The sequence below is a fragment of the Talpa europaea genome, assembly GCF_964194135.1.
Source record: "Talpa europaea genome assembly, chromosome: 15".
NCBI classification, from domain to species: domain Eukaryota; kingdom Metazoa; phylum Chordata; class Mammalia; order Eulipotyphla; family Talpidae; genus Talpa; species Talpa europaea.
The window spans coordinates 16795248-16816100 of record NC_140083.1 but is presented as its reverse complement, the minus strand read 5'-3'; the positions used below and the strand labels follow the sequence as shown (position 1 = coordinate 16816100).

The 20853-nt window shown below is 38.9% G+C and overlaps 2 protein-coding genes across 2 annotated transcripts in view; one reads left to right on the top strand and one right to left on the bottom strand.

Annotated features, from left to right (window-relative positions):
• Positions 1-269: 269 nt before the first annotated feature.
• SNRPF (small nuclear ribonucleoprotein polypeptide F) lies at positions 270-6487 on the top strand (the record flags this gene model as incomplete). The annotated part of the gene is made up of 4 exons (XM_084254926.1): positions 270-302; positions 1382-1507; positions 5763-5827; positions 6421-6487. The coding sequence occupies 4 exons, from the start codon at positions 270-272 to the stop codon at positions 6485-6487; spliced, it is 291 nt and encodes a 96-aa protein (XP_084111052.1).
• Positions 6488-7847: 1360 nt separating this feature from the next.
• The window catches only part of CCDC38 (coiled-coil domain containing 38), a gene marked incomplete at both ends in the record, with an annotated part of 28417 nt that continues 15411 nt past the window's right edge, over positions 7848-20853 (bottom strand). Inside the window, 5 exons of the mRNA XM_084254925.1 lie at positions 7848-7961; positions 11310-11403; positions 13310-13515; positions 18686-18821; positions 20316-20467. Coding sequence (XP_084111051.1) covers positions 7848-7961; positions 11310-11403; positions 13310-13515; positions 18686-18821; positions 20316-20467 — 702 coding nt within the window. The remainder of the gene's footprint in view (positions 7962-11309; positions 11404-13309; positions 13516-18685; positions 18822-20315; positions 20468-20853) is intronic.

Below are 20853 nucleotides of genomic sequence, written 5' to 3'. Positions count from 1 at the left end.
TACATCGGGCATAGGAAACAGGCACTGACCGAATAATTAAAGCAGTGTGTGATTGCAAGGAATGAGAAGTGCAAAGGAGTCAAACAAGATGCTGTCAAGGGCGCGGTGGAACGAGTGGGCAGGGTTGGCATTCCTGGAAGGGGGGATTTAACCTGAACCCTAAGTGTCATGAAACCCGGCCCTTTAAATAGCTGAAGGAAGAGTGTACTAAGCACAGGGAACAGGACCATGGGCCCTAAGTCCAGAAGCAAGCTTGACCAGTTGGAGGAATGGACCACAAGCCACAGCTGCTTGCAAGAATAGTGGGGTTTTGAGAGAGGGTTGGGCAGGACCTCTTTTAGGATCTATTGGCTGGGGTTGGGAGGTTGAGGGGGTTGTGTTTGGATTCTACTCCAAGTTTAATTGGAAGCTGTCAAAGCGTTTTAAGCAGAACTATCACGTGATTTGATACATACTTAAAAAATGGTAGTTGCTGTATGGCTATAGAAAGATATATGAAAGTTCAAGTTCCATTAGTCCTTACATCCTTTGAGATCACTCTGAGTATGCTTGCAGGGGATTAGTAGCACAGTTTATTGGTTCTTTTCTTTCTTTGACTTAATCGTTGAGCAGAGAAGGGAAGGAGAAAAGCCTGAATTCACTGGGGCTGCTACTGGTTTGTTGACTAAACAAACATCCAGTGGTTACCCATATGTAGGAGGATTGCTAAGTCAAATATGACAGTCTTGGTTCCTAGAAGTCAAGTGAAAAACTGTCAAAGTTGGTCTACTTGCCCCCTGTTTCCTTCTGTAGCCACCCATTTAGGTCTTTTGACAATACTGAATAGTTTGGAAATCCCTGAGATCACGTTGTTGCTTTACTCTTCCTTCCTTTTACACAGGTCACCTCCTCACCTGCAGCAACTTGTTTTCCCCTCAGGCAACCTTTCTTTTTCTCTTGGCACCCTTGTACATATTATCTCCATAATACACTGCAATATGATTGTGTATTTATATGTTTTGCCTCTCGACTTCCCCCTATGAGCTTCTTGAGGACAGAAGCTGTCATCTGCATTGTGTTTGTTTGTTTGTTTGTTTGTTTTTTTAACTGCCTTTATTGTTTTTTATTACCTGGCATAATACAATAAGTAGTCAGTGTTTTTTAAGTGAATAAGGAATACTTTTAAAGTTTTGATGTGTTGGAGATGATCTAGTTAACTGGGCATTTAAACTTATCTGATGCTTTTCAACAAATATAAGTGAAAATTCTGTGGTAAAGTGAGTGAAGGATGTGCCTCAGTTGGATACCATGGAATATTGGTGATTTGGTAGAGGAGAGTGGGTGGTGGAAGCCCAGCTAAGGAAAAAATAAGTCTTTTTTTTGTTTGTTTATTTTTGTGCAGAGTTTACCTCTCAATCCCAAACCTTTCCTCAATGGATTAACAGGAAAGCCAGTAATGGTGAAACTTAAGTGGGGAATGGAATACAAGGGCTACCTGGTCTCTGTAGATGGCTATATGAACATGCAGGTAAGCAAAGTTATAACGAGCATTAAATTGTATTTATTTTCTTCACTTTATTCTTCAAAGGTTTAATGTTATTTATAAAGAATACCATGAATTAAATTGACACTTGTAAAGCAAGATTCAGGAATAAAGTCAATTCCAGGAAGGGCAGTTTAACTGATCAACCAAGGAGGAGACATGGGTTAAACCAAAATTCACCCCCTGAAGTGACTTCTAGTTAAAGAGCTCATTGATTCATAATGCCTTGAGGAAAACACAACTGATGCCTTGGAAAAAGCAAACCTTTTCCCAGCTTTAACTCTGAAAGAAATTTCTCAAATGAAACTTTAAGTCTTTTAATGAATACTAAAGGCACACATCAAAGTACTTCCATGAAAACCTTCCTTTATGGGGAAGACAGACAGCAAAGGAATTGATGAACTGACTGACAGGTCTTTTAAACTACTTTATAGTTTCAGTCAGATTTTAAAAAAAAATTTATTGTGGTAAAAAATACATAGAAGTTTACCACGTTAGCCATTTTTAAGCGTACAACTCAGTGGCATTAAGTACTTTCACATTATTGTGCAGCCATCACTATTGCCAATTTTCAAACCTTGTTCATCATCCCAAAGTGAAACTATCGGTTAAATAAATAACTCTCCATCCCCCCTGCACACAGCTCTCCTTCCCCCCTGCACACACTCTCCTTCGTATCTCTGTCATATAAGTGAAAACATACAATATTTGTCCTTTTGTGTCTGGCTTATTTCATTTAGCATAATGTTTTCAAGATTCAGCCATGCTGTTGCATGTGTCAGAATTTCATTTCTGTTCAAGGCTGAAATCATATTCCATTGTATTTATAGACTGCATTTTCATTTTTTCCTGTTGAGTTGTTTCCACCTTTTCACTATTGTGACTAATGCTGCTATGAACCTGGCTATTCATTTACATAGGACAAATATCTGTTAGTCTCTGCTTTCAGTCCTTTGAGTATATAGTCAGAAGTGAAATTGCTAGATCGCGCAGTGATCTTTTGTTTAATGTTCTGAGGTGCTGCCATATTGTTTCCCATAGCAGTTGCACTGTTATACGTTTCACCAGTAATGCATGAGGGTTCTGATGACTGATTTCTTCACACCCTCATCAGTAGATGTTTTTTTAACATCCATCCTAATGACCGTGAAGGCATATCTCATTGCTCTGATTTGCATTTCCCTAATGATTAGTGATGTTGAGCATCTTTTTATATGTGTATTGGTCATCTATATATCATCTTTAGAGAAATGCTTGTTTATGTGCTTTGCCCATTTTTAAGTTGGGGTGTTTTGTTTTTTGTTGCTTAGTTGTAATGTATCCAGCCAGGTTTTTAAGGATAAAATTTATGTTTTCCCGAAGTGCAGTATTTATGTGACTGATCCATTAATGGCAGATGGAAAAATTTTAAAGGTTGCCTAGAAAGGTATTCAGTCAAACTATGATTCTAGAGTACTGTGTACTGGGGCCTCCCTGGTGGCACAAGTTTCAGCACTATGAAGCCATGAGCAGCCACTGCAGCACGAGTTCAATCCCCCGTCAGGGAGCTAACCTACATGGCACAGCAGACCTCTCCTGTCTTGCCCGCTGCTCCCCTTAGCAGTGTGTTTCAGTAGATCTGCCTGTTCTGTTCCCCACTCTGTCTCTGGTCACTCCTCTCACCCCCACCTCTCGTATACGTAAATAAATATTTTAAAACAACAACAACAAAGTATTCCGTACTGATTGTACTTGTAGATAGAGCCCTGATAGGAGTTCTTGTAGGCAAAAGCCTGAGATTTTTCCTTAAGAGTTTACCTCTTGAGCAGATGACACTCATGTTCCCAAAGTTACTGAGCCTGATTTGGACTAGGACAATACCCTAAGCCAGATTCATGAGCAAAGGTCATAGAAAAATCTGAAGTTTATCCATTGTGCTGAAAATGTTCTGAAATTAGATAGTGATGGTGATTGCACAATTTTATATGAAAAAAGCCACTGACTTGATTACTTTAAAAGGGTAAATTTTATGCTGTGGGTACTATATCTCAATAAAAAAGAAAGAATAAGGACTATCCACAGTCTATTTGGTTTTAGAAGTAATATAGCTTCCTGGTGCGTTGCAAGGTTATAAAATGTACCGGAGAACTAAACACATTAAATAATGCTTTTGAGTTCATTCACTCAGCGCATAATTATTGTGCATCTATTACTTGCCTGGCACAGTGGATACACCAATGACCAAAATAAAGTCCCTACCCTTAAGTTTATGTTTTAGTGCTGGGAGTTGGTAATATAATTTGATGTGGTATCACATAATGATAGATACTATGAAGGGGAAAAAAAAAAAAAGGCAGAAACTGTCTATTGTGACAAGAGTGCAATGTTAGGATAGCCAGGAAAATGCTCTCTGAGGAAGTAAATTTAAAAGGCCAGACTTGGGCCTCCCCCGTGGCTCAGCGGTTGAGCGCTGGGTTGCGAAGCTGCCCGCAGCCTGTGCAGCGCCAGTTCAATCCCCGGCTGCTCCCCGGCCACCAGAGGAGGGTCCCACATGGCGCTCAGACCTCTCCTGCCGCCCGCTGCTCCCCCTCAGCAGTGTACTTCGGTCCTTCTGCCTGCTCTGCTCCCTGCTCTGGCTCTGGTGAATTCTCTCACCCTCCCGCGCTTCTGACTGTACTCAGTGATTGTATAAATAAATAAATAAATCTTTAAAAAAAAGATTATAAAAAAAAAAAAAAGGCCAGACTTGAATAAGCAACTAAAGAGAGCATTTGGGGAAAGAGCATCCCAGTTCAAGGAAACAGCAAGTGCAAAGGTCCTGTGATGGGAACTTACTTGATGCTTTCAAGGCCAGAGCAGAGTTAGAACAATGATAGAAAGTTAGGTTGGAAATGGTAGTCATGAAAGGACCTTTTAAGTGATAGTGACATCTTTGGATTTTATTGGGTTGTCAGAAAAAGTCATGATGCATTTTTTCTGTTTTTCAAAGATTTAAAACTCATTATTTAAATGTGATAAAATGCCTTTGGAACATGTTGATGAATATCTATAAAAAATAATCACTTAAAATTTCTGAGAACTGTTATCTTCAAAACTAATTATGCAGCAACTACATGTTTCAGACAAGACCATATTCTCTGGGTATCGGATTTATTTTTTGATCTTTCTAGGGGAATAACATTCAATTGCAATATTAATTCATTAACATGTTTTAAATGCCTTACATTGCATTTGTTATAAGCCCTATTTATCTCTCCCTTTGCCGCTTAGTTAAAAAAAAAAATGCCCTTCTATTTCTCCTGTTCATTTCTTTTGTGAATTCCAGATAGCACTGATTGTGAGATTTTAAAATAAAAGTAAAGTTTATTATTATGTATAAGCTAAACATTTTGATGTAAAATTAGAGTGGAGTTCTCTGAAATAACTGTAAGGTCCCCTCACTCCTAATTGTTTAACCTTCTTAAGAACTTGGTTTTTCCTGTTTATTGGCATATAATCTTAAAAAATGTATTTATTGGGCCTCCCCGGTGGCGCAGCGGTTGAGTGCTGGGTTGCGGAGCTGCCCGCAGCCTCTGCAGCGCCGGTTCGATCCCCAGTCATTGGGCGAGGGTCCCACATGGCGCGCAGACCTCTCCTGCCTCCCACTGCTCCCCTCAGCAGTGTACTTCGGTCCTTCTGCCTGTTCTGCTCCCTGCTCTGGCTCTGGTAAATTCTCTCACCGTCCTGCACTTCTGACTGTACCCAGTGCTTGCATAAATAAATAAATAAATCTTTTTTTTAAAAAAAAAAAAAGATGTATTTATTCAGATCTTTGGTTTGATTGTTGACTAAGATGAAAGTATTTGCTATTTTATACATACTTCGAGGTATGTTAATATCTGGTTCTTTGGAAATGAATTTTTGGGAAAAATTTTAATCTCAATTTATTTATAAATTGAGGACTCTCCAACACATTGTTTTAATAGAAATAGTACATAACAGACATGTAAAAAAATTATGTTGAAACGAGCTTTATTTTATACTAGTTCTGTACCCATCTACGTTAACTTAGTACTACAATTGTAATAGAAAGCTAATAAAGTAATAGAAATAACAATAGTAGAAATTACTGTAATAATAATAGAAAGCTAATCTCACTAATTATAGGCAAATATAAGTTGTTAGGATAGAAAGGTTGTGGTTAATAAGTTCTCTCAGCAATTTTAGGTATGCCATACTATTTTTCTCCTATATGATTGTGCAAATATGTTTTCTTTTTAAGCTTGCAAATACAGAAGAATACATAGATGGAGCATTGTCTGGACATCTGGGTGAAGTTTTAATAAGGTAACAAAACAATGGTAGTATTTGATAGAAGTTACTGGTGAGGATTAGAAGTGCATCTTTAAACTAATTGGTGCCTCAAAGTTACTTAAAAAAATTGCTATTAACAATATTCTACAACTAGACTTTAAGAATCTTTGAAATGGTTAAAAACTTGTCATAGAAAATGTAAACGTTTGTAGTTATTCATCCTTGAGGTATTTCTAGTGTTGATATTAAACTTCTAGCTGTTGTGTAGCTGTAACCTTTTCACGGTGGTTTTAGTTGCAGGAGCTTGGTTTTTGAATTTTAGTTGAGTCTGGCTTCTATTAGGGATTTTTGTCATACTCATTTTCTTGAGCTAGCTCTACTCCTCCAAATTCTAGTCATTTTTCCCCTTGGAAGATCATAAGGATACCATTTTATAACAACCACATGGTCAAAGTGCCATGTACTTTCTAATAAATCAGTAGAAAAGGCTTTAAAAAAGAGAAAGAAATGATACGTTGTAAATTTAGCATTCAGTACTTTTATAATGAAAACAATTTAGTAATAGTTATTCAAATCTGATATGGTTTCCAGTTTGAAAAACAAAAGAACTGTTTTTCTGTTTACAGGTGCAATAATGTCCTTTATATCAGAGGTGTTGAAGAAGAAGAAGAAGATGGGGAAATGAGAGAATAGCGTCTTTGTGGGGAATTTTTTTTATATATATTTCTAGACAATAAAGATTTGTGTGTTTTTCAACTTGACTTGTGAACGATTCATATTCAGATGTTTATATGCAAAGCTCAAATACTGAAACAATTGAAAGATTATTCACAGGATTAATGTTATAAAGACCACCCAATTTCATAAGTCCAGTACTCTTTTCTTTTATAAGGGAATATTATTCATATGCTTTGTAAATATTTATGAAGGTGAATTTCAGCCTATTTCTTGTAATTATATATTAACTGAGACCTTTCTAAGTTATTTTTGAGCCGCTTTTGACATGTATAAGGTTAAATATTTTCTTAAGATGAATTATTTTACTTGTCAACAAATTATATATATTAGTTATTACATTTAATTCTATATCAATGTAAGCTAAGTAATGTACATATAGTTAAAATTGAAATATCACTTGCAAATTAAAATAATGTAGTACACAAAAATTGTGAGTTGACATTTAAGCTGAAGGTATATGGTTTGTTCAATTACGAGAATTTTATTTTCTGAACAGAATTCTTTTTTAAAGATTTATTTATTTATTTATTTATTTATACAAGCAACAGGTATGGTCAGAAGAGCGGGAGGGTGAGAGAATTCACCACAGCCAGAGCGGGGAGCAGAGCAGGCAGAAGGACCAAGGTACACTGCTGAGGGGAGCAGCGGGCAGCAGGAGAGGTCTCTGCACGCCATGCGGGACCCTCCTCCAGTGGCTGGGGGGCATCCAGGGATCGAACCAGCGTCGCAGAGGCTGCGGGCAGCCTCGCAACCCAGCGCTCAACCACTGCGCCACTGGGGAGGCCCCAGAATTCTTTAATGTGAATTAAAAACCACTCTCACAGTTATGTTCTGAGGAAACATAATCTAGAGGTTTTTATTTAAAGTTATAAACCCCTCACAACCCTTCAGATATTTTAGACCTGTGCACTATTGAAATGTACTCTCTACACTGGTACAATGTATAACTTTCCCAAGAACTGGTTGAAAAAACATTCAAAGTCAAGATGGTGGAGAATACCATTATTGTGCTTTAACAGCCATCCACCATAGAGTTACATTAATAAAGTAACTTTGGATGTGCACTCCCTACTGGGACAAGTCAAATTATAGATTTAAATGTTTAGCTATGTAGACTAGCACTTAGAATGTAGATATTAAAAAGCTTCAACAAAAGAAAGTCACCCTCATTCCCAGTCCTATGACCTTTGGAATAAGGGCCTGTCGTCTGCACGTAGGTTAGGCAGCCTATGGGGCACAGTATTGCTCTTACTAAAAACCAAAATCTACAAAATATGTCCAAAACATTTGGTAATAAATGTCTTACTGCTTCTACTCAAGTGAAAAAATACTCATCCTCTTGTGATTTTGTTTTTGTATCCCTGACTAAAAGTAGCTCGTGCTTGTTAGCAGATGGAGGTTGTGAGCGATACATAAGTCGTCTTCCCACCTGAAACAAAAGAAAAAATATTTGTTAGCATAAGAATTTTCTATTGAAGTATAAATAAACCACTCTGATTACCTTGATTGTCCAAAAAATAATGTTGTTTAAAACAGACAATATTCACAGTTACACAAAGGGCATGACACCCAGTGGATAGCCAATGTGCTGGGCAAAGTGAAGTAACAAATGGAGCACTACATGCAGAAGACAGCACACTTGAGTTTTATGGGGAAGCGAGATTTAGCTAAAGTCCTTATAGGTTTCGGGTATCGTCAGTCTCAAAAAGCACCATTTTTCAGGCCAGCATTTCATTTCTCAGTCAGTGCCATAGCTGGTTTTCCCTATGGTTAGAGTTCTGCTGAACACTTAATTGGCATTTTAAAATCCTGTTAAACCTAATCTTGAGAAAATCACATAGTAACCTCTTAAACACTATCCTGTTGGCACTTGGAGGTATTCCCACAGGAGAGACTTGGAGAAACCTGTCCATTCATACACTTGAGTATATCAAGTATTAAATATATTTTTTCCTCATTTTTTGTTTCCCCTCCTTTATTCTTTTTATTTCGAATTTCTGTAAATTAAATGGTTGAAAAACATTCTATGGGACATAAATTTGAAATTTGGAAGGTGCTCTGGCCATGTGTGGGACTGCCTCAGGCACTGTAAAATGTTTGACACTCCTGGACTCAGAAATAAGTGGCAACAGGGATCTTCCCCATCTTGACACGCCCCACCTGATGAAGTTTTGGTCAGTGACTGATTGCATATATGGCAATGGTCCCCAAGTCCCTATTGCCAAGTGGCATGACACATTACAAAGTCATAGTGTTTTATGTATTTTAAGGTAAGGCCTCATACGTCTGTCTTGTACAGGATGACAAAAGCACCTAACAATGCATTTCTCAAAATGTGTCTCCACCAATGAGAGGTGACTAATAACAACAAAAGCAATCAATTCATTTTCTAATATCAGAATTTTTTTTTTCCGCTTCTTTGGTGTAATCTTTGTTATTCGCACAGCCTGAAAAATAGCCAGTAATGAACCATCCTAACTAGACAAGGACTTCTAGCAGGTCAGTTTCTTTTTTTTCAGTTTTCATCCCGTTTTAGTTTCCATTCTCATTTGTAGTCTGTTAATTCAATAAGCTTTTTTAATGAGTATCCACTGTACGCCAGGTACTGGGGATCATAAAACTCATTCATACTCTAGATATGATTAAAAAATTTCAATTTGGTGGGTTTAGTGAACAGTTTTTTTTTAAGATTTATTTATGCATACAAGAGCTGGGGTACAGGCCAGAGGTACAGGGGGGTGGGGGGATTGGATTTACCAGAGACAGAGTGGGGAACAGAACAGGCAGACTGACTGAAATACACTGCTGAGGGGAGCAGTGGGCAAGACAGGAGAGGTCTGCTGCACCATGTGGGTTGCTCCCTGGCCGGGGATTGAACTCATGCTGCAGAGGCTGCGAATTGCTTCAGAGTGCGGTGCTTAACCCCTTGCACCACCAGGAAGGCCCCTTAGTGAAGAGTTCTATGTGCATATGGAAAGGTGATGGTTGATCCCTTGGCACGAGAGGACATGTTAGGTCTTCATAGAAAGTTGAACTAGATAAGTACCTTTTTAAGGAGACCCTTTTAAGGAGAAAGTCTTAAAATATTTTAGGATAATCATTACTTTTCTAACATAGTTCATATTAGCAGTTACCATATTTCTTTAGAACTTAAGTACTCACCTCAATAGCCTGGTTGTGAAGTGCATAATAAGCACTCACGATGGGTTAGCTATTATGTAAGAACCGGTGTTCACATTAGCATTGCAGATACCCATCAGATTGTCTATCTGGAATGTATTTCAGACCCTAAGCCGAGGAGGGCCAGAGTGGCAGATAGAAACAAAGACCCTCCTCACCCAGGGGAGAGTCCTGGGCCACGTGCCCTCAGCCACTGCCCAATCCCCCGCTTTCTATTGGTCAGGAATCTGCAGTATAAAGGCTTTGGCTGCTGGTCCCAGCTCTGCTGCTGAGTTAGAAGTGACTGGGAAAATCATTTTAACTTTAACATCTCATTATTTTCACAGTGTGGGAATTGAAAAGCCTTGCCAGTTATAAGTAATTCTCTGGGTTTACTATCTTTATTGGATGTAGAATGTAAGATTCCCCGGCTGCTCCCTGGCTGCTCCCCGGCTGCTCCCTGGCTACTGGCGGAGGGTCCCGCATGGTGCGCAGACCTCTCCTGCCACCCGCTGCTCCCCTCAGCAGTGTACTTTGGTCCTTCTGCCTGCTCTGCTCCCCGCTCTGGCTCTGGTGAATTCTCTCACCCTCCGGCGCTTCTGACTGTACCCTGTGGTGCTTGTATAAATATAAATAAACAAATAAAAAATATTTTAAAAAAATTTAAAAAAAAGAATGTAAGAAGCAAGATTTCTAGCTACTATTTGTAAATACATATATTTATAATAAATATATGTGTAAATAAATTTTAATGTATAAAATAGTTATGCAAATACATACACATGTATATAAGGTAAACATGTAAATATATACATATATATGTATATGTGTATATAAACACTTAGGATTTTTCCAAAAGGATAAAGATAAAATTGTCTTTTTTCCTTTCAAATCATGTTTATTCGGGTTAAGTACGTTTACATCTTTGTGCCTATTTCGGCAGTTACAGGTGCAAATCTCTGTCCATGAACTGTTAACTGTTTATCTCCAGGGAACCAACTTAAGTTTCACAGAATACTCTTGTTTCTTGAACTTTGAGCCATATTCTTTTTTTTTTTTTTTAAGATTTATTTATTTATTTATACAAGCACTGGGTAGAGTCAGAAGCACGAGAGGGTGAGAGAATTCACCAGAGCCAGAGCAGGGAACAGAACAGGCAGAATGACGAAATACACTGCTGAGGGGAGCAGCGGGCGCGGCAGGAGAGGTCTATCGTGCCATGTGGGACCCTCGCCAGTGGCCGGGGATCGAACTGGCGCTGCAGAGGCTGCAGGCAGCTTTGCAGCCCAGCGCTCAACCACTGAGCCACCAGGGGAGGCCCTTGAGCCATATTCTTGTATTCCCAACTCAAAAATTATTGGAAAAAAAAAAATTCTCATTTTGTGCATTTGGAGCTAAAGAAAAAGAGGAGCATTTTAATAAAAAGTGGGTCTAATAGAGAACTGTTGACCTAGGAAGTTGAATTATCCTGAAAGTAGCAAGGAATCAGAAAGAGACCAAGTGCAGCTGTGAGCAAAAAGGTATTTTACTAAAGTTGGGTAAGTTCCATCAGGTATTTTGTTTTTATACCATAGAGGCACTCACATGTAGCTAAATCAATTAATAACAAAACACCAACCTTTTTCTTTGGTTGTGCTACTGCTCTTTGGAGAGCAACTTTTAGCCTTTCCTCCTGGTGTCTTTGTTTTTCTTTCATTTTCTCTTCACGCAACCTATAAAGAGGGGGAAAACATATCCTTTTAACTATAAATCACAGAGAGTAAAAAAGACTGACATTACTATTTGCTAATGAACTTTTTAAATATTTTAAGACTTCATTTAAAGTTAAATGAAAACAGTACTTCATCTTTTCCCATAACCATAGCTTTTAACTATCAGACAAAATCTCAGCAAATCCTATTGGTGTTGGTGTTGAAATGGGAAGGAATTTCTTGTCAACATTTTGGAAGAAGTAAAATCTGCCTGGATGTTGCTCTAAGATAAATACCTCAGAAAAACTTCCTAACTCTTTACAGTTTGTACAATGGCCACTTGAATTTCAACTTCGAACTGCTCCTCGCCCCACTCCCCCAAAGTCCCCGTATTGACATATAATCTACTGCAGGAAAGAACACAAATCACAAGTGTATAACTCAATGAATTACCACAAAAGTGGTATTTTCCAGTTAATATTTTTTAATGGTATTTTCAAATTAAAACCAAGATATGCTATTTGTTTTGTTCTCGCTAGAGTTGTGAGATGATAGTCACATGAAATGCTCTATACAAACTTTATTCCAATACCTGGTATAGAATAGACACCTTAGTAATAACTTTTATGTGCCTATATAATGTATAACATTTTTTACGCAAGTTACAATATGTGTTATGTTCTAGATGCCTCCAAACTATGGGGAAAATCACCTAAAATTCTCTTTGATAAGAATGATAAATGAAGTTAGGTTCTTGTTTTACTACTGAAAATAAGTTGTAGAATGTATTTCCTACTATAAAAAAGATTCCAAGTGCCATTAATGTGATCAGTCATTGATCACCTTATGAAAGGAGTCTTTCATTTAGAATCTTGTTTTAATTTGCTTTACATTCAAATCTCATCAGGATCACCTTAATATATTAATACTGCACTTTATTTGGCAGAAAAAGTAGTCCCCTTTCACCAATAAGTACTAAGCAAGAACAAAATATCTAAGGTCAAACTATGTGCCAGGCATGCTTGAGTGCTTTTACATAGATTTAATCTTTACAACATTATGAGATAATTAGCATTAAAATAGCATTATTACTGCTATTTTACAGGTAAACTGAGAAAGGTTCTATGGTGTTATGGTCACAAAGATTGTAGATGGGTGGACCTGGACTGAACCCATGCATTTGGTTCTCATACCTATGCGTGTAGTCATAGCACCAGTTTGCCTCCCAGTATGCTCATTTGGCTATCACATGGACATTTTCCTACCTACAAGCATTTTCTACATGCCACATCATACTAGGGAGCATATATTTATAACCATCGTTGTCCTTGTAACAGATACATAAAACCCTTGTTTAACTCAGTGTGGAAATCTGTAATTCAGTGCGTGATCCAGAGAGACCCCAGGCCAGGCAGGGACGTAGGGAAGGGGAAGTTCAGGAATGTTGATCCTCATGACATTGTTTTGAGAAATGAATGGGTACATGTGTTGATGCTAAGTACGTAAGTGTTGGCAGGTTTGCACAGAGGAAAACCCTCAATGTATGGCTTCCACTTTTAAACAGTTCCTTTATAGGTTGAGTAAGTTTTGGGCCTGTCCCCATAGGTGCAGTTCTCCCACATGATAATACTTCAAACATTTTCATATAACTAGTGTCTTTACCCTGAAGATGCCCTTCTCTGAGCCAGAAGGACCCCCTGGCCCATCACATGCTATTCACCTCCTTCCTTTCCTTCACAATGTCATTGCCATGTAATGACACATTTATTTCATGAGTATCTCCCGCACTAAATAATAACTATGAGGAGGCCAGGGTTGGTGTGGTTCCTATATGGCAGACTCGCTCAGTGACTGTGGAATCCAACCAAAAATAATTACTAGTCTCATAAGCCACTCACGACACATATCAAAAGACAAGTGACTATACTTTTGTCGCCGTTCTTTGTGTTTTATTCTCTCGATTGCCTCCACATTTTCTTTGGGAATAGATTCGATGAGATCACTCAGTTCCACCAGGCGAGACTCTACTTTTACCAGCTTTTGAACTGGGTTGAGGCTGCCAACCTCAGCATCGCCAATGCAGATTCTGTATACTTGATTAATTTTTCTGCTAAGAGAATCTATCAGTTTTTCCTAAGTTGGGAAGAAAAGGAGAGCAGAACACATAACATCTCATCATTCAATAAACATGAACTCCCATTTAACCATAATATAATGAAAAGACTCCTATGCTACTCTTTCCTTTTTCTGAAGGAAAGCTTTAATACAGCAGAACAGTGAGAAAATGCAGTGATATTTATGTTGTAATTTACAGTCATATCATTACTACAGTAATACCTTTGATTATTTAAAAGTATGTTAGTCTAGGCATAAAAAGTAGCGCTAATAAAATAGAATTAGGTTTGAATGTTTTTGTACATTTGATTCCCTGGAAATTCTGGTAGAGGCAACATATACATTTTAAATCTGTTTTTGCCACTCCACTGCATTTCCTTGCAGCCACACATGTAAGGTCCCCATTTTTACACTTACTGTTCTAATTGCTAAAACCATAATAATCCTGTTTAATAGTTATTTGTATATATACCATCTCTCTCCCTGTAAACGGTAACCACCTGGAGGGCAGTAGATACTTCTTATGTTTACACATATATCTAAAACAGCACCTTGCACCTGACTGAACACTTAGTAAATGTTTGCTGAATAAATGACTGAATGCATTCTCTCACAGGAAAAAAAAAATAAAGGAAAAAGTTACAAGCAAACAGCTTCTGTCACTTGCTGGCCTACCAAAAGCTTCTTAGGAGTTTAATGTTTACTCTCTATTAGGAAGACATCACAGTGTAGTGTAAGCAGGTTCAGGCCAAACCTTGCTGGTCCCTGTACCTGGCTACTGCGCCGTTTTATCTGCTGGTGGTAATGCTGGAACTTGTTGATAATGTGTGTCGGGACCACAAGAAAATTCGCATCATTTGTCGCCAACTTATGCCATGCTTTCTCACTTGAGAGGATCTCAATAAACTTCCGGGCAAACTTAATCTCTTTCCAGGTAGCATTCTGCCCAAATGCCCGCTTCTGCTCAAGAAGATAGAATCACCATAAAACTAAGGACAAAGAACAGTCCAGCAGATGTGGTTCCAGAAGTCCAGGGAACCCTCTTCTGGAACCACAGTCTCCTTACAGAGCCACCAACACTTCATGACAAGCCAAGACCTGTTTATTTCCAACAGTTTGTCTCCCACCTCCAAGGTTAACCTACTTTCTGGTGGTCACATTTACTGTCTTGCCCACCCCCTAAAATTGACACTAGTCCCCTCCTTTATCCATGGCTTCACTTTCCCCAGTTTCATTTACCTGTGACCAACAGTGGTCTGAAAAAATGTTAGATGGAAAATTCCCAAAGCAGAGGATCCTCCTTCTGATGTGTAGTCAGGAGGTCCTAAGGTGCGCCACAGTGCTGTGTGATTCAGCTCACTTCATCTCATCACGCAGACCCCGCGCCTTCCCATCCCAAGGTGAGTACCATATCATATTTTGAGAGCTTATCACAGTATATTGTTATCATTGTTCTATTTTACTAATCAGTGTTGTTAATCTCTTACTGTGCCTAATTTATAATTTAAACTATCATAAGTATGTACTTATAGGAAAAAAACTTAGTGTATATAGGATTCACTGTTGTCTGTAGTCTCAGGCAAAACCATGCTCCTTTTAGAAAACTTTACAATAATGTAAAAAGGAAAATTGAAAAGAGGAAAGCAAAAGTCCCGTGTGCCAGAAAATGTTCTCCCCTCCTCTCCAAATAACACTTACTGTGTTTCCTATTTGTATTAACAACACAATCCTTTTAGAAAACTTTAGGAATAAAAAAAAAATATGGAAGGTAAAACAGTAAAAGGAATCAATCCAGGGGCTGAAATGTACATTGGATTATGAAAAAACAATAGTGCTACAATTTGAGACATTGAAAAAATATACTGAACACTGGTTCTGAGAAAAAGCCACTTTGCTATGTGATTGATGGCAATTTCTGAAAGAGCTTCCTGAACAGTAGGGAGAGATTCAGAGACGGATGGGCAGTGGGCTTTCAGGGTTTATTTCAGGATGTCATCTTTCCTTTTGTTTGTTCAAGTTCCCCCCAGTCCAACAGGATTGGAAAAGACAAAGAAGATTTTTTTTAAGACAGCAGGGTAATAACAGCATAAGAAATAGGACTGGAAATAAGGCTAAGGAAAATGATCATGTATGAGAAAAAAATTGAAGGCCTGGCCTAACAGCCCAGGCACAGAGACACAGCCCAAGGCGGAGACTGCAGCTGACCAACCGTGTCAGTGCAGTCCCCAGAGCTGCCACCAGGTGGCAGGCCCAGTCCAGGGCACCTCCAAGTTGCTGCCCAGAGTCGGCAGGGTATGGGAGGAAGGCAGGCTGCTTCTCCCAACAATATTGTAGAAAATTGAATACAAGGATAAGGACTTTGGATGCCTTCCAAAACAAAAACAAAACAAAACAAAACAAAACAAAACAAGCAAACAAACAAAAAAACAAAACAAAAAAAACAAAGCCTTCCAAAACAGTGAGTGGAAAGGGATCTGATTAGAGCAATGTTTATGAGAAACAACTATGCCAAAACTGAACAGGGGAGGGGATACAGTTTAGATGTCATTTCAATTCCTTTCCAACTAGAAGACTAATTCTAATCCATGTCACATTCTGCTGTGTGCTGGCTGTAAACAACTCTCCCAATTGAACTGCATCAAGTCCCTGTGTGAAAGAACAGTAAAACCAGAGGTGATTACATTCTGCAAATCGAATAATGGAATAGCTTATATTCCATTTCATGGTCAGTGACAAGGAACAAATAGCTAACTGCTGTACAAAACATGGGTGATCTCACAAAGAAAGTGTTGAGAGAAGGATGCCAGGCAAGCCAGATATATTACCTGATTCCGTTTATTTAAGGTTCAAAAGTATGAGAACTAATTGGCACTGGAGAAGTCAGGGTAGCCGTCACCTCTGAGGGGCTGCAGCTACAGGAAGAGGCATGGGGAAGGCTTCTGGGGGTGCAGATAAGATAGAGCACCTCACCTAAGGGATGTGTGGGCTTGTTAACTTTGAAGACGTTTTCTTGATGCACCTTTGGTTCATGCGCTGTCAATGATACATCATGCTTGAACTTAAATTTTCATTTTAAGACAAATATTGAGTCAAGAAAAATGTTGTTAGGGGATTTAGTGTAGTGAGAAGTGTGGAAGTTCTAAAAGAATAAAATATTCATTATGCAGTGATTATAGCTCCTAATTAACTGATAACTTATGGTTATCAAAATTATGTGCAACCATATTTACTTAGTCATGAAGAATTATGGTGTGCACCCTTTGAGATCTGAACGAATGGGAGTGAGGAAGCTGTAAAATATTTCCCCCTACCAGTTTTCCTGCTCTGGTCCCCTTCTCCACCCTAGCATCTCACTTCTCTAGGAGATACTAAGAATTACTGGCCTCAACACATAGATGTACAACACATGGGTGCCAAAATTATACTTGTAACCCAAATATCAAAATAATTTTCAGGTCAACTCTGCCTTCTCTGCTTATGGATCTGTGTGCCTCAATTTTTTTTTTTTTAAGATTTATTGATTTATTTATACAAGCACTAGGTACAGTCAGAAGTGCGGGAGGGTGAGAGAATTCACCAGAGCCAGAATGAGGAGCAGAACAGGCAGACTGACAAAGTACACTGCTGAGGGAAGCAGCGGGCATGGCAGGAGAGGTCTGTCATGCCATGGCTGTGGGCAGCTTTGCAGCCCAGCGCTCAACTGCTGTGCCACCAGGGGAGGCCCTGTGTGCCTCAATTTTAAGAGTATTGAAAGTGCCCTTTTTTCATAGTGACCCTAAACTTGGATGAAAGGATCTTGGGAAAGTAACCACTGATATTTATTTGAAATTTTTGGTGTCAATCAACTTCAGAATTATTTAAAACAGAATTGAGAAGTGGAAACAACCTGTGTAATCAACAGAAAAGAGAGAAACAAGATGTGGAATATAAATACAATGGAATATTATTCAGCCATAAGAAGAAATGAAATCTGACACATGCTACCACCTGGATGAATCTGGAAAATATTAAGTGTCAAATTATGCTAAATGCAAAACACAAGGACAACTCTTGAATAATTCCATTTATGTGAGGCAGCTAAAACAGACATTTACAGACACAGAAAGTAGAAGAGAGGTTTACAAAGGCAGGGAAAATGGAAGATTGGGGGATTATTTAATGGGTACAAAGTTTCTATTTGGGATAATTAAAAATTCTAGAAATAGGGGCGATATCACACTATGTTGTGATTATACTTAATGTTACTGATTATATGCCTGAAATGGTGAAATGGTAAATTTGTATGTTTCCCAACAATTAAAAAACTGGTATAAGAAAAACTCAGCATCAAAGAACAGAAAGATGACTAGCACTTGTTAATTGCTCTTCATGCATAACCCCAGCCCCTCTGAACTCAGGGTGCTTACACCCTGAGTGTGTGTGAGTGTGAGTGTGTGAAGGAGGCATGAATGCACAGTTTTGTTTTATATAACTGCCCACCTTGAGTCGGGTAGGGCAATCATATTCTTCTTCTAAGCTTCTCTCAATTCTACCTCTGATTGAAAGTCAAGTTCATGACCATAAATGTGGTAGTAGCTTCACATACTAGAATTTTTATTTCATTTGAGATTTTTTTTTTTTTTTACAAAGAAACCAATGTTAGCTGGAGCTTGTTGTGGGTCTAGAAGCTAACCTAATCATTCATTCAACAAACATTTATTGAATACCTACTTCATGGGGATACTACACTTGGCTCACTAGGGTAACACAGTCTCTGCCTTGAGGGGTTTGCCTCCAACTGGAAGAGAAACACGTAGAGATACACATGTGTGCTCCAAGAATGCATTTGTGAGGCCCCAAGCGGCTAACACCTATGACAAGCCTCTTGTGGGGCAGTGGTCTTGGCCACAAGGCAGTGAGCTTCATATCTACACACTCTGACTAAAGAAATGTGTTTGTAAGAGGAAAATCTCAACACATGTTGTGATAATTAGCGCAACATTTCAAGAGAAGGCCAGTGCCTGGGTGCATGCTCTCTGTTGGCTATATCAGCTGACTGTCACAGCCTGACAAGGTCATTTCAACCTGGGCTTCTCTACCTCTTTCTGGTTTGCTGTAATTCCCCCCATTGCAAGGCTTAGGGCACAGGGAATGCAAATTATTATCATCATGAACCAGAGGAAAATGACAACAGACAATGAATGATTACCTGAGCATCTGAGTTAAATTGTCCAAAACTAAACAGTCTGGACCTTAATTCCAATTCTGCCGCTTTTTCCTCTTCTCTCACACAGCTCTCCTTAAGCATGTTCTTGTGCTCCAGGAGAAAATCTATGTTGCTATTTCTATTGCAAAAGGAGAAGGAGACATTGTCATTTGTGGTTTAGTGAAACCAAGCATCAAACACTTCCCTACTCTTGCCAGATATACATCACCAGTCTATACTTTCAATAAGCCAAATACCAGCCAAATAGCAAAGTACATGCAACTTCTGGAGTGAAAGGAGAAAAAGAAATGCTGTTTTTAACTTTCACCTGGCAGCGTTTGCTTCCCCACAAGTCCTCCCAATGGAGAGCAGCAGAGCTGAGGTGTTGGGAACCTAAGTTGTGGCCGAGCTAGTGTTCCCGAACCTGGCTGATAATCAGAATATCAGGGGACCCCCCCAGGGGAAAAAGAGAGACTCCTGGCTCCTTCACCTAAAGATCCTGATGTGTGTCTTCTGACACAGATGCCCTTTTCCTGGCCCAACCAGACCCACCTGTTCCCAAAGTCATGCAGTCAGGGGTGGGGCATCATGTAGTCTGAGGATTGGGAGAGAGGAGACATGGACTGAAAAGTACCTGGGAGTCGAGGTGGGTGGCTGTGAGGCCATGATGTTTAACTCCTGAATGAGTTAATTTCTTCCAAAGCTCATTGTAGTTTGTTTTTTTAAAGATTTATTTATTTATGCATACAAGAGCTGGGGTACAGGCCAGAGATGCAGGGGGTGAGAGGATTCACCAGAGACAGAGTGGGGAACAGAACAGGCAGACTGACCGAAGTACACTGCTGAGGGGAGCAGTGGGCGAGATAGGAGATCAATTCCCTGGCCCAGGGATTGAACTAGTGCTGCAGAGGCTATGGATTGCTTCATAGTGTGGTGCTTAACCCCTTGCATCACCAAGGAGGCCCTTCATTGTACTTTGATCTACTGTTTAAAACGATTGTCATCTCTGGCCCAAAAATCTGTTCCAAAAGGGTTGTATGCATTTTTATCAGGGTAGCTACAAAGACGTATTCAACTCAAAGCTCTTTTTAAAAAATTGTAATAACAAAATTTTAGAGTGGAAAGAAATTTTATAAGTCATCAAATCCTTCCCTCAACAGAGATCCCTTTTATAATAATCCTGATTATATTGATGTATACATTATAAAATGATACATTTAAGTTAAAAATAAGCTGTTTTTCTGAGAGTTATAGCCGAGGAAAAATGCACATATTAGCTTATTATCCAAAGCAAGATGTGATTAGCCTAACGGGTGAAAACTGCATTGAACAAAAATTAAGGCATCTTAATTTCTTTTCCTCTTTTAAACTATCTTTAATTATTGCTTGCTAGGAATATTTTTTGACAAGTGTAGGGAAATATGGACAAAAATTAAAGTCAGTCTATTTTGTGTCAATGTAGCTTCAATATCTTGCAATGTAAACTTATTAAAAATCCACCCCAAATGCAAAGAGACCACGAGGAAGGGCACCCATGAAGGAGGTGGATTCTGTGTCTATTTAGAAATTGCTTCATAGAATAAATCCCCTTGTTTTCTTTTTTTTTTAAATCCCCTTGTTTTCAATGACTTACATTTTGTCATGTATAAGTTTTTCCCTTTTATTTATATCTTCAAGGTTCTCATCGACATCTTGGGAATACTGTACCAACGTAAGATTTTGCTCTTCCAGCTCGTTGAGGACTTGAAGTAACTCTTCTGGTTCTTTAAAATAAAGCTCTGGCTCCTACTCAAGCAATAACAAGGAATAGAACATATCAGACAGCTGACGCAAAGGTAGGTTTCCGACGCATATGCAACGCATTTAGAAAAATACAGTGAGAGAATTGTGGGTATGTCGTTATGAGGAGGATTGTGGTTGTGAGGGAGAGATGGGCAGGGGAGTCCATTTGCACATGAGAGGTGGTCCTCTGGGATAGGACATTTCGGATATTGGGAGATAGACAGTAGTGAAAAAAGGGAAGGTAGAATGAAGAGTGGAAGGCAGGGATACAAAGTGGAGGGATGCAGCAGAAGAGGAGGCAAGGGCAGAACAAAGGAAAGGTGGGACTAGGAAGGCAAGCAAGGCAGAAGAAATAGAAGAAAGAAAAACTTAGGAGGCTAAGTGAAGGT